A 12926-nucleotide genomic window follows, 5' to 3' on the forward strand; every position below is an offset into this window, starting at 1 on the left:
TTTCAAATTCAAATTTTGCACACGTGTTATATATTTAATGATGATAGTGTATACACTGACAGTGTATATAAATTAACCCAACTTATAAACTGGTGCTCTTGAAAGAGACTATATTGAGGGTCAAAATTCATCTTCAAGAGTGCATTACGACTAGAATAGGAATTTCATATTCTCGTAGTCAAGTGAGACTTCAATACTTTGATTTGCCTGTTTACAGCTCTTGCTTCACCCGTAACTCCCATAACACACATTTTCTCTGAAGTACGTAGCAAGAAAACCAGAAGAGGACCTTCTTCAACATTTAATTGTAACATGGATAACTCTGTAAATTTCTTTTAATCTTCCTATCATCCTATATAGTAATAGTATGAAAGCCGTCTTCAAAATACTGAAGCGCAAAGATTGGAATTAACATGCTCCAAGTTTTGAGTTCATCTGGCATTGAATTCAAAATCTAGAATTCAACTGAAGAAGAGACCTGAGCGCAAACGAGAAAGCAAGAAATGTAGTCATCAGAAAATATAAAGATAAGATGGAAACGAAAATCAGAATCTGCAAACTGCTTATATTTGCTTCAACTAAACAAATAGTCATGTCTGTAGCTTATAGGTTAGTTGAAGTAAGGTCAAATCAAGGTTCTCTTTATTTGAACTAAGTGTGCAACTAACCTGCTGATGTTTGGTAATCAATATAGAAAAAATACTGCTTCTTCATGCACTATATTGTGTTTCCCCACCCAAATATCCCCCTTTGTCTTGACATATTAAAGTCTAGGCCTTAATTTACCATTCGACTCCCCATTCAATCAGTTAAGATGTCTAATCAGTTACGTGTAAGAACTATATTTCAATTAATGTTCCAGAAATAGCATTCCAGTTAGTGTGGTACACTCCCTCCTCTCCAAAGCTTAATTACCTTTGGTTCAACTGGGCATCTCTCGGGTTGTCTCACAATGTATATTTGATCACCAGCTTCATTGTACATATCCTGATTCCGGTGCCATGTCCACAGAGCATGTGTCTCATTCTTCACCTGCAGATTACATGAAGAAATATAGTCATCTTTTGCCTTCTCCAGAGTTGTGTCCTATGGTCTATCCTCAACAGGAGATACGAAGTTAATTGTAAGAATATTAAAGCACCAAAAAGCAGGATATTTTTTCATTTCAGTGTTTGGAAAAGCACCCAACTACACGAGACTCTAATGTTCAGAGTTGGAAGTCTTGGTATCCCAACCAAAAATTCCCTCAATGAACCAAAAGGTACAAATTTCATCTTGAATATAAATAAACTGCTAAAACTTAGAAGAAAGAATCCTATTTCAGTTAAAGACAAAGATCCCATTCCCTAGAGTAAGGCATCCAAACACCATACTAACTGAACAAGTTTTGCCTCCAACTCTCCAGATAATATTTAACTATAGTTCTGCAAAGCATATTCTAGTGTACAATTCACTGCTCAGGTTAGTTTTCATAACTGCTCTAGTTGGTGCATTTTGAAGCTAATTATTAGTCAGTAAGTTGTAATGCTTTCTTTGGACTAGCATCCAAGGGGGAGGGAGGGAGAGAGAGAGAGAGAGAGTTGTACCTCTAGAATACCATGTCCAAAGCTACTTTCCCTGTATGCACTATAATCTGGCTGTCGATCCCAACAGAACTTTCCAGCTGCTGGACCTGATGTAAAATTGTAAGCACAAAATCCACCCATATAGCTGTCCGGAGTTGTAGATGGATCTGGACAGTTCCCTGGTTCATCGGCATGTTTAATAGCCATTTTCTCCCTGTTACCACCATCACCAACTGCTATGTATACAGGCCCACAGGGATCCAGAGTGTAGTTGTAGACTCTGTTTGATCTCTCATAGGCATGAACCTATAGTTTAAACAAGTTCCAAAAAAAGAAAACAAAGCCTCATTGAGATCTCTAAAGCAAGAAAAGGATTTTGTTTTACAGATTGCAGAAAATGAAATTACATTAACATAGTACTGATTTTTGTTTTGTCACGAATCAATGAAGTTTGAATAATTATGTTGGAAAAAAGCTTAATGTAATTATAGCTCAAAGTAGTCAATGAAAAGAATTACCAAACTTTGTACGTTAAGCCTAAACAATATATGCTTGTGAACACAGCAGCAATGGTGGAGGACAGGATACTGCTGTTTCTGTGGCTATGAGATTGCACAAAGGTCTAACCAGGTTAATAAAATAGAGAACAGGAACTGCTCAACGATTTGAAGTAATGTGGATTGAAGAAGAATCATTAGAAAATTGATAAAGATGATTTTCTTATGCTAGAACGAATGACCAGAATATGGATGGAGCAAATGAACCAGGTGTAGGATTTACTACAAGGGCTTGTCACCAGCAAAAGTATACAGCATGTGATAATTAAATTTGTTTCAGTAAGATTTCAGACGATTATTTCCACATTTACTATTTTTTATTACAAAAACTATAAAGAAATACAAGATAAAGCTGAAGAATAGCTTTATTGAAATTTACAGTATAAGCACTCACGTGACTGTTACACACTTACATGTCCATTGAAGACTATATCAACACCATACTTGTACAGTATTTCTTCCATCTCTACCCTCATACATTCAACTTCCCTGTAGTGAGCTACATATGTTGAGTACCATGGAGGATGCCAAGTTGCTACCAGCCAAGGAGTGACTTTTCTGTCAACTTTTGCAAGGTCTCTCTTCAACCATTTGTATTGATCAGCTGAAATTCAGTAGGTTAAAGATGAGCTATAAAACTGCTTCACATTCTTTTGGACATAAAACTAGACAAAAAAATCTCAGTTAATTGCTGATGAAAAAGTGACAACATGTCACAGATACAGGATATGCATAATCTGACAAATTTCATCAGGCAATCAAAGAGTAGCAAAAAAAGGCCCAAGCAAGCAGATAGACGTGAATGCATGTCATCAATTACCTGACTTATTATATGCAACATATGCACCGAGCATTATGAAATGAATCCCTCCCGCATTGAATGAAAAGTAGAACGTAGACAAAGATCCACTTTCTTTAGATGGAAATGCAAACCGAGAACTATAGGCTGCAAATGTCCGATTCCCAACTTGTTCTTCGATCTCATGGTTTCCCTCTACTACCATTAGTGGTACTTTAGACACTAGTGGCTGCATAAACCTGCAAAAATATAATATTCTATTACGTTTGTTCTAATGCACAATTATGGAAGAAATCTCTTGCACAGACGGTAAAAGAGTGAAGTAAAACTGAAACAATTTCTATTGTTCAATGTAGAAGTCTGCAAGAAGCTAATGAATGTTAGGGAAGAAAGGGAAGGAATAGTCTAGGTCTAAAAAAGACTCACAAAAATTACAGACTAAAGATGGATTGAGTGATAAATAAACTGGTGATGTGCACGATAACCATTAAGAGTTCTAGCAACTGCAAGTAATGCTGTAAACCAGAAGTTAATTTTGAGAGAAATCAGCCTTCTTTATGATAGAAATAGACATTCTTACTCAACAAACTAGGTGTACGAGTCTTCTGGTCTCTTTTAGTAGCACCAGTTGCACTGACAGCAAAAGAAGAGCAGATAATTCTACTCATGGATAGCTAGTTCACTATTTTACTCATGCTGGAAGTTTCTGTTGCTTGCCTCATTATTACATGAACAATAAGTACAATGGACGAAAGTATTAAAGCTACCTTCCCCAGTAATCCCAACGAGGTTGATAGGTCTCATGGATGGGTGTATCAGGAAACGAGCAAGAATAGCAATCAGCGCCAGTTCCATTTGTCAGATACAGATTGGCGTAGGAAACATCCCCCACCAATAGAACAAGATCAGGCTGGTTGCTTATCAAGTGGCTAACAGTTGAAGTTGTATTGTATGTAAGACCAAGGTCTCCCACCACTGCTATTCTGTTAGGGTAGTTTTTTGGACCTGAAGCAGGCATAGTCCTGAATTGATAGATATCACTCATTGCTGGTATTGAAGGATCTCCACATCGATAATAATATTCAGTGTTGGGTTCCAATCCTGCAGGGCACAAAACCAATCCCATCATTTGAGAAAAAAAAAACGTTTTCACCAAGACAGAAGCAAAATTGATCTCCTTTATTCTACTTAAAGAAAGCATGGAATTAGTAGCAATAGCAACAAGTACATACAATGTGAATTTAAAATAGATTCTAGTAAATGTAGGACCATTTAATGTTTACTGAAAGTAAGATTAGGTTGGTTTTATTGGACCCATGCATCCATTTAGAAAAACTAGATGTTGCAGTTGGCTTGATTCAATTTAATTGAAACCAAGTGGAAGGTGTCTCGGAATCATTGTTGAGAAAAGAAACTTAACAACAATGTACTACGCACATTTGCAAGCTGCAAAACTATCAAATGAGACTTGCCTAACATCACCAGGCTGTATTTCCGGACAAAGAATACAATGGCAGGTTGCCGTTGAAATCCAGTAAGTCAAGAGAAACACAAGAGATCAAAAACTTAAAACCACTCAATTTAACACAACCAAGATATGTGAAAACATTGTTCTAAAATCATGCCAGGGCATTAAACCAATCAATATCCTATTAGAGGGCACCTTGCATATATTTTACTCAGACATCACATAAACCCTGACTTTATTTCATGGGTGTTTTGGCAGGGCAGATAGTCTGAGAACCAGCTACAGAACCTTATTTAGCTTCTTCCAGCAATATTACATTTTGACCTTGAGATGTGGCTGACAATCATGTGACAGGACTCAGAATCCAATCATAAAGCTTGGACGGTTCCTTTCTTATGTATCCAACTAAAAATTATAAAATTCTATGTTTGAAATAAGCATTACATCTGAAATGATCTGTTGCTCCCAAATTTGTGACTTAAAATTTTGTTAATTCACCTGTAAGTTGGACATGATGTATGATCCCGGAGGTGTAGTTCTGCAAGCCTTCAAATGGATAGAGCTGGTTATAAATTAATGAATCACCCTTTACTTTGTGATTCAAGAAGAGATTTGATTTCCCATAGTATACAAAACTTTTTAGAGTCTTGGGATTCAATGGTTTGATGTTGTCACCTATTTGAAATTCACCTGCAAACAAATAATATCACATTTGAGAGGATCATACTGATATAACAAACATCTATAACACCCTCTTCTGATTCATCTAACAAAAATCAGGCTCATCCTTACGTATCCTAACTATTAACATGCGTTCTTCTCCTGTAGCTCTCAAAAATGAACATCAATTCATAATCCAATTGAAGTTCTCACTGATACCTACGTCACAACTAATTCGAACTTTTCAAGAAGACATAGAAAGCATCAACTTATAAAAGGGCAGTCAATAAACTTCCATAACTCCCTTCTTGTTCTTATCTAGAATATTTTTTTCCAGCTCATCAATTGCTAAATACTCCTCCAAACAGACAAATTAAATGACTTCAAAATACTAGATTGAGACAGAACCAAGAACATACATATATCAAATGAAGTTACCTGTAATCCATGAAACCCAAGCTGAATCATAATCTGAAGAAAGGGAGACTGAAATTTGTTCAGGCTCAAAACCTACAACATTTCTCTGCACCCTATGATCAGTATCTGGCAAATCAATTGCATTCCCTCTAAAACTCTTATCCAAATCAACTGTCACTGGCTTAAATGGTCCTTCTACAGTTGTCGGAATTCTCCCATAAACTTGCACAAGGTTCAGCAAAAGAAACACAGCCAACCCAACAAGAGCTCTCCCTTTTAGCAAAGCCATCTCAAGACTTTGCATGCAACAGTTAATCCCTCCTTATCAAGAACTTATGCATAGAAAATTTGATCAAACAGCTGAGGAACAGAGACAAAAAAGAATAGGCGTGACAAAAAAAAATCAAGAGTTGAGAAGAGTAGAGCCTCCTAAAAGACAAAAGAAGGTAGAAAATCAATCAAAAAGATATGAAACCAAGAAAAAGTGAGGAAAAAAGGGGTGTCACAAATGAAAAGGTCGAGTCTTGAGAAGAAAAGAACCTCCTAAACGCTAAAAACAGGCATCAACGAAGTTGCTAAACGTTAAAAATTCTGAACCAAGTTTAAATTACAAGTACATTTACCAAATGGGTTCAATCTAGAATTGTAAAACACGCATGAAAATATGAGAAATTTTAAAACTTTTCGAAAAAAGTAAACAAAACGAACTGCTTTATTACGAAGATGGCGTGAGAATTTGAGGGATGGAAACGAGATTTGTGCAATTTGGCAAATGGCGGTTATGTCAGCTAATCTGTGTTCGAGAAAAATACAGGAGAGATGGAAATCCTCGTTCAGTGTGAATAGCAGTTCCTGGTGAAGGCGCTTCCTTTGGTGACTGATTTTCGTATGGGCCATGTTTTGTGAATGTGAATTCGTTCTTAGTGTGCCCAACTTGTACTACTCTTGCAATGACGAATCTCTTATCTGAAATGGGATATTCTGTCCGAATTCGATGTAGATTTGTTTTTGTAGTAAACAAATCAACAGACAGATCCGAAGAGCGTGGCTCCTCGTTGAGAGAGACCTCACCTGTTAATTTTGTCCCAAAAGAAAATTAATGTGTTAATTTTGTACAAAAAAAAATAGTTTAATAAATATCGATGACATATATATATCTTTGTGCAAGGCACAATCAAGGCTTCTAGTAGTTTAGTTGAATACATTGTAACAAAACTTTTTAGTACATAATGAACAAAAACATAGGAGAAAAGTTAAATATCAAAATGATTAAAGTCTGCTATTAAGAGAAATTTCATCTATGAAATTAGTCCTCAATTTACTGTGATTTGGACAAAAAATTTTTAACCAATATTATGTGTACATAATGATACCAAACAGAAGAGAAAGCAAATTCATTATGAGTGCATTATCGATTTAACAGTAGTATAGTTTTAGTTGTAACTAAACAAAAATAGTCATAATGTTTCTAACGTTTTAATAATTAGAAAAAACTTAGAAAGCCACCGAGACTTGTTACAGTTTTCAACATAAATAAAACATACAAATTTGCATATTTTTCTTTCTTTGAGAGAAAAAACTAGTTAATCAGTCCATTTAAATCCTACATAGTAGCATTACAAACAGGTGAGAACATGAGTCTGTTTGGATACCCCAAATTTACATAATTTTCCTTGAAAAATTGAGTTCCATAATGTGGGTTTTTGGAACATATATCCCTCATTGATCTATATGAAAAGACTTGCAATTATGATAGTTCTGTTGACTTGACTGAAAGCTGGATAGACTGGGAGTATGGTCATAAAGGTACGGGAGCGCGACCTACCTAAATTTCAGCCGCCACCCATCTTTGGTCAAACGAATGGTTACTGCCCTGGATTTGCAGCTGTTCTCCTCAAACAAATTTTCGGACTTCTTGACAAGACCCAGAACATTCTACATTGCAAATGAGTTTTTAATTAAAAAGTTTTAGCGTGATTTGGGTAGTACCTAGGTTTTTGTGGCCCCAAAATTGAGGTTTGTAGCCATAAACATAAACTGATTACAAGAGGTTACAGACATGCACGATCACAGACAAAGTACAACCATGCATTGATGGACTTGCCGAAATTAAATATGCATAATATTTATGACATTTGCCAAGATTAACATAAATAGGCAATTTTGTCGAGCGGCTTTGCCTTTCCTCTAGCATTGCCCGAATGTCCATGGACATTTTTTATGATTCTTCATTAACGATGGCGTATATTTCCATAGGCATTGAACATATGAACTGTCGTTGCATCTCTCATGCCAATCCATTGGTCAATCATTTCGGCCGGGGGAGGAAGGAGAGGGATGCAGCGGCTGTATCTCCAGATAGGAAAAAATTGCACCGTGAATATCTGGATCTCCTATATCAAGGTTTGCAAAGTAAAGGTCATTCGGCTACTAATCTCTAATGAAATTGTGCACAGCACAACAGGCAACAGGCAACAATTATGTTTATCTGAGTAATTATCATGTAATTTGGCACGGCGCCCCATAAGATAGCAAATCTCCTCTTAAGGACACAAAAGGTTCGCTTTATGACATTGCATAAAGCAGAATGGCTGTAATTAAAAAGTTCTTTGGCAGTGGCAAATTTCCCCCTTCTCTGACCACTTACATCCGCTTGACGTCCTCTATAAGGTGGTAAGAAAGCGGGCAAGTTTTGATACACGGAATCAACCAAGTAGTATTTGTCTTATCATAAATGTGTTTTTTGGGCCCAACTAGTTTTGTGAAAATTAATGCTAAATATACATACATGGATTTTCTTGTATATCTGGGGGGCATTGGGAAATGATTTGGACCTGTCAGAGCCCCATCCAAAACACGAGCATCATGGGCACTTCTCTTCCAACCTGCATACATGTATACAAATCTCATAGTATGATTGTATACAACCAACACATTTTGTGACTACACTCTGTGTCTATTAGTGTATGCCACCTGCTGTCTACTCGAGATAGAAATAGGTATGTGTGTCCCGTCAATGGCTCCAATTGTGTCCTTTAAATAGCAATTGAAGTCATTGCGAAATTAAGGGAGTGCTTGGTTTGAGGGTATAGGATTCAAGATTTGGAATGATGTCCATTTTAAGTGCTTGGATAAGAGGTGTGGGATTGAGGATTTTGGAATGAATTCTAAAAGTCAACAACTCTCCATTCCTGAGTAATGTGGTGGGTTTTGTTAATTCCTATATTTGATTCCAAAATAATTTTATAAAACATTTTTTTATCTATTCACTCCTTCACCCTCATCTCGTCATCCTCCTACTAGTCTTCCCCATCACCTCCCACCATTTGTCTCTTCCTCCATGGCATCTAAAAAGTTTTCTTGTTGCCATCACTCAATATTTCAAAAACTTCCACCTTTCCTCTCGCTAGTATCACTCCTTCTTCATCCTCAAAATCCAAATCCTAGATCTCTAAAATTTCACCCATCACAACAAGCCCCTGCATAGCCTCACCTCTGAGTTTGAATCAGTACCAGAATTTACAGCCACAATCTCAAGGGATTCAGCTTCAATTTGAGAAGGAAACCACGTAAGTTTGAGTCTGGTGTCACCCACTCAAAGTTCAAAAAAATCTATTTGCAAGCCATTGACAAGTTCTGAATTTGGATTGTATCAATTGACAAGAAAAAAGAAAACGTGGCATTGCTTCATCATATGAGTTATGTCTGAAAGTAGGAGAGAAAAGAACAAAAAAATGAAAAAAAAAATAGAAGGTCTTGATTGGGGATGGTCTAACGATGACTGGCGTTTGCTGCTAAAGGCCTCGTATGATTGAACCCAACAAAGAAAAAGATAGGGCAAAAATGCAATAATAATTTTGATACCCATTCCACTAAAAATTATACCAAGTGGTAATGATTTCAATGATACCAGGAGCTTATACCTATACTAATTTTTTATAATTCATTCCGTATCCAATTCCAATTACAGAGCATGAACCAAACACCCCCTAAATGTATTCAACCAATCACTTATAAAATTAACATAACAAGCTCCACCATACTTCCCATAAAAAATTTAAAATTAAACAAGTTCCTGACTAACCCTTTCAGATATCAGCATGAATGAAAAAAAAAAAGAGGACTACTCGTGGTTTAGCTAGAAAAGTGCAATATAGATCAAATAATATTAATGCTTTGATGATCGTTTGACATCATGGAGCTAGTTCAAATTTTTATTTTGTGTTCTAAGCCATTTTAGTTTTTCTTTCATCTTACTATGGTGAGTTTTCCACATTTAGTTTGTAAAATAAAAAAAAAGGATATACAATATTAAGATTATATATATCCAGTATGAATCGAAGCATTTGTAGGACAAATCCCATGTATTACTCATCCAAGAAAGGTTTAATCCATACTTGTCAAAGTAGACTTTCAATTTTGTGTTGAATCTTGAAGGGCAAATCTTTGGCCAAAACTTGAGTATTATTTCAAATTACTTTTGTACATTTAATTTTTATGTTTAAAATTCGTATGGCCTACCAATTCCAGAATTTAATTTTCAAAAGCAATTGAAATGTTTTAAACTATTACGTCAATTATTACGAACAATATGCATGCTACCATTATTGTATGCATGGACTAGTAATACTTGCTTCGTTCTTTACCACATTCCAGTGGTGCCATTACTGTATTTATCATTTCGTCTGTTAGATTTCTTTTATTGAAAGCAATCCCAGTGCTCCCCATACAATAACAAAAATATATATAAAGATTCTTTGAGACCCAAACGTTCAAACTTAATCAGGTGTATTAGCTAACCATACTTCAAACCATGGATAAAATGTACTGTCATTTAGAATTTTTGGATGGACTTCATCCTAGCGTCTTGTAGTGATGATGAATTAAGCGAATGTACATAGACTCCTAATGACTTCCTGAATATTCTGATGCACTATCTCCAACGAGTGGTTGAATCGATCCGCAATTATTAGCATCCGCATATTGTAGCTCATTATAACTAAAGTCATCGCAAGTGCCTCCTCTATCGTAACCCTTTTCTAATGATACTGGGGGGGACAAATTCACATTCGAACAATATGTTGCACAATCTCATAAATGAATCTACACTTAATCTTGTTGCATCCATAATTCGGGTGTGGTTACCTGATATCAGTTCTTCAACCCATTGTCGGCCAATTAATGCTAATGTCCTACAAGGTACCTTGTGGATTGGGTCTCTGTATGCTTCTGCATTTGACTCGAACAATAGGGCAGCACCAACTATAAATAGAAGATCATCTTTGTCCGAGGATGAGCTGGTCATATGGCCATCACGAAATGCGTTCATTTTTTGGTATGGCAAAAAAAAAAAAAAAACTACCAGCATATACTACTAACTATGGGTTTGGTTCCTAAAGTGGTTGAGGGATAGAGCAATCAGTTCACCAAGCGATCAATCCTTATAAAGGCAAAAATCTGTGATTCTTCTTATTGTTTCAGCGAGTAGTGCAATTCTTGTCAATTCATCTGTGTCAGTACTAGCGAATATATGCAGTCTCCACGGTGCCTTGTCTGCCATTGCACCACTTAGTAATTGGTATCGAAGAGATAAGACTCCTACCAAGGTTGCGCGATAGTCCAGCCAGCATGGGAACATCGTTCAGTCTGTGCATACAAAAATCTACACAAACCAGTTTTAAATAAAATAAAAAGCAAACATCTACCATCTATCAAACCAACTTACTTCAATATGCAATTATGCACAAAAGTCCAAAACATCAATCGGCACTAGGGATATATGTATTGGTTAGTAACCTGTTCATGGAACATGAATTGAAGTCATAAATTTGGTTAATAACTAAATTTGGGCCCTCCAGACATCAGTTCATTTGGATGTCCCTAATTGCTATGAGAGTACGCATTTCCATAAGGCTGCATTTCCATTCATGGGAAGGTGGTCATTTTGTCCTCACTTCGATCTTTAAAAGGGTTCCAAGACTTATACATATACAACCTTGATTTTTTAAAGGTTTCTATACCCTGTCGGCCATCTTACATCACCTTATACATATACAATCTGCCATCCAAAACTTTTGTAATCCATATAGACTTCTAAACTTTGCATAGTGCAATTCATTTAATATATGCAGACGTGCATAAAAGTCTAAAGCTAGTAATCCAAAAAACTTAGCCTAGTACTTGGCATAGTAATGCTCAATAAACATAAGAAAAATCTTATACAAGCAAGTCATGGTTAAGAATTGGTCCTCTGGTTTTGACTCAATACATAAAATAAGGGAAGAGGAATCAGCAGGCAAGCAAGTACTTTGATCAAATTTAAATTGACCAAACAAAGTTTCCCCATTTGGAAGAAACTAAAATACAAGTAGCACACCACACCACAAAAAAAAAAAAGATTAGAAAAGCTGGAAGATTTTTTAATCCTGGTAGCTCAACGAAAATTCTTTTCATGCTGATGCACAGGCATCCACACACGACACTACTCTTCCCCTGAGCCCTTTTGAAGGGCAATGTCTAGAGAGTTAAGCCAATACTCCTGAAGATTGCGTGCCATAGCCAGGAAAGTCTTATGCCACTTGTCGTCCTGCAATTGTAAAAGAGTAGTGAGCTTCCTCCCTTTGTGAAAGCCTTCAAACGAGTTGACAACCTAATCTGCCATTGTAACATCGAATTTCTCAAAATCGATTTCTTGGCGATCCTTAATCAATAGTTTTGCTGAGGGTAGGTTGAAGAATGAGTTAGCACACTCAACGAAAGGATTATCAAAACTTCTACTTAACTTGCTTCGACGAGATCCGTGTACCGAGATCGTGGCCCCTAGACTGCTTAAAACTCGCTTACTTCCTACTTTAGGAGCTTCTTCATAGCATTCAGCATCAGGGCTATCAGTGAACATTTCCTCACTGAATTGCAAACTTGACTGCCCTCCTAAATGAGTAGGTCGATTTTGTCGAGCAACAAGTAAAGGCGGAACTGCAGAAGAAACAGCTTGGCTCCCAGTGGCAGTTTTTCCTTCCAAAACCTTAGATAGTATTGAATATTTGTTGATGCACTGGTGGTATCTAAAGTTCCTATAATCCCGATTCTCCTATTAAAAAGAAACTAACAAAATTGAGTCTTATAATCTCATTTATTAAACCCAATAAAAATGAGCCAAAAGTATATAGTATTATTGTAGGAAGTGAACCATGGGAGCCAAATACCAGGTTTTAAACAAGTAGAAAGTCAACTAACAATTAATATTAAGCATAGTAGTGTATTAAGTGTCAACAGTAAAGAATCAAAAAAAGTTCCATTCTCAATAAGAAAAATGTTGTAAGGGTTTTTACCATTTGCAAATTGTTTCACTAAGATTCATTGGCCAAGAAGCATCTCCTATTCTAGTCCCAATCAATTCAAGTTTCGGACGAGAGTCACAAACTTTTTAACTTGACAAAGGCACGCCAAATCCTCTTCAA

General features: G+C 36.3%; 1 protein-coding gene across 1 annotated transcript; it reads right to left on the minus strand.

Annotated features, from left to right (window-relative positions):
- On the minus strand, positions 1 to 6510 carry LOC113734454 (purple acid phosphatase 15). The gene is made up of 9 exons (XM_027261002.2): positions 6279 to 6510; positions 5488 to 5826; positions 4888 to 5079; positions 3689 to 4022; positions 2943 to 3160; positions 2536 to 2726; positions 1587 to 1871; positions 916 to 1032; positions 1 to 478 (listed from the first exon to the last, which is right to left on the minus strand). Exons 2-9 carry the CDS (start codon positions 5768 to 5770, stop codon positions 455 to 457), a joined length of 1644 nt encoding a protein of 547 aa, XP_027116803.1. The 5' UTR covers positions 5771 to 5826; positions 6279 to 6510; the 3' UTR covers positions 1 to 454.
- Between the last annotated feature and the right edge of the window lie 6416 nt (positions 6511 to 12926).

Source organism: Coffea arabica, chromosome 3c, assembly GCF_036785885.1.
Source record: "Coffea arabica cultivar ET-39 chromosome 3c, Coffea Arabica ET-39 HiFi, whole genome shotgun sequence".
Classification (NCBI taxonomy): domain Eukaryota; kingdom Viridiplantae; phylum Streptophyta; class Magnoliopsida; order Gentianales; family Rubiaceae; genus Coffea; species Coffea arabica.

What these genes read in the sequence shown, in the direction of transcription:
- LOC113734454 (XM_027261002.2), bottom strand. Translation starts at nt 5,770, where the DNA reads ATGCAAAGTCTTGAGATGGCTTTGCTAAAAGGGAGAGCTCTTGTTGGG. An exon ending in TTGGGTTTCATGGATTACAG is followed by an intron (nt 5,080 to 5,487) that starts GTAACTTCATTT and finishes ATTTGTTTGCAG; the next exon opens with GTGAATTTCAAATAGGTGAC. An exon ending in ATATAGTCTTCAATGGACAT is followed by an intron (nt 1,872 to 2,535) that starts GTAAGTGTGTAA and finishes TTTAAACTATAG; the next exon opens with GTTCATGCCTATGAGAGATC.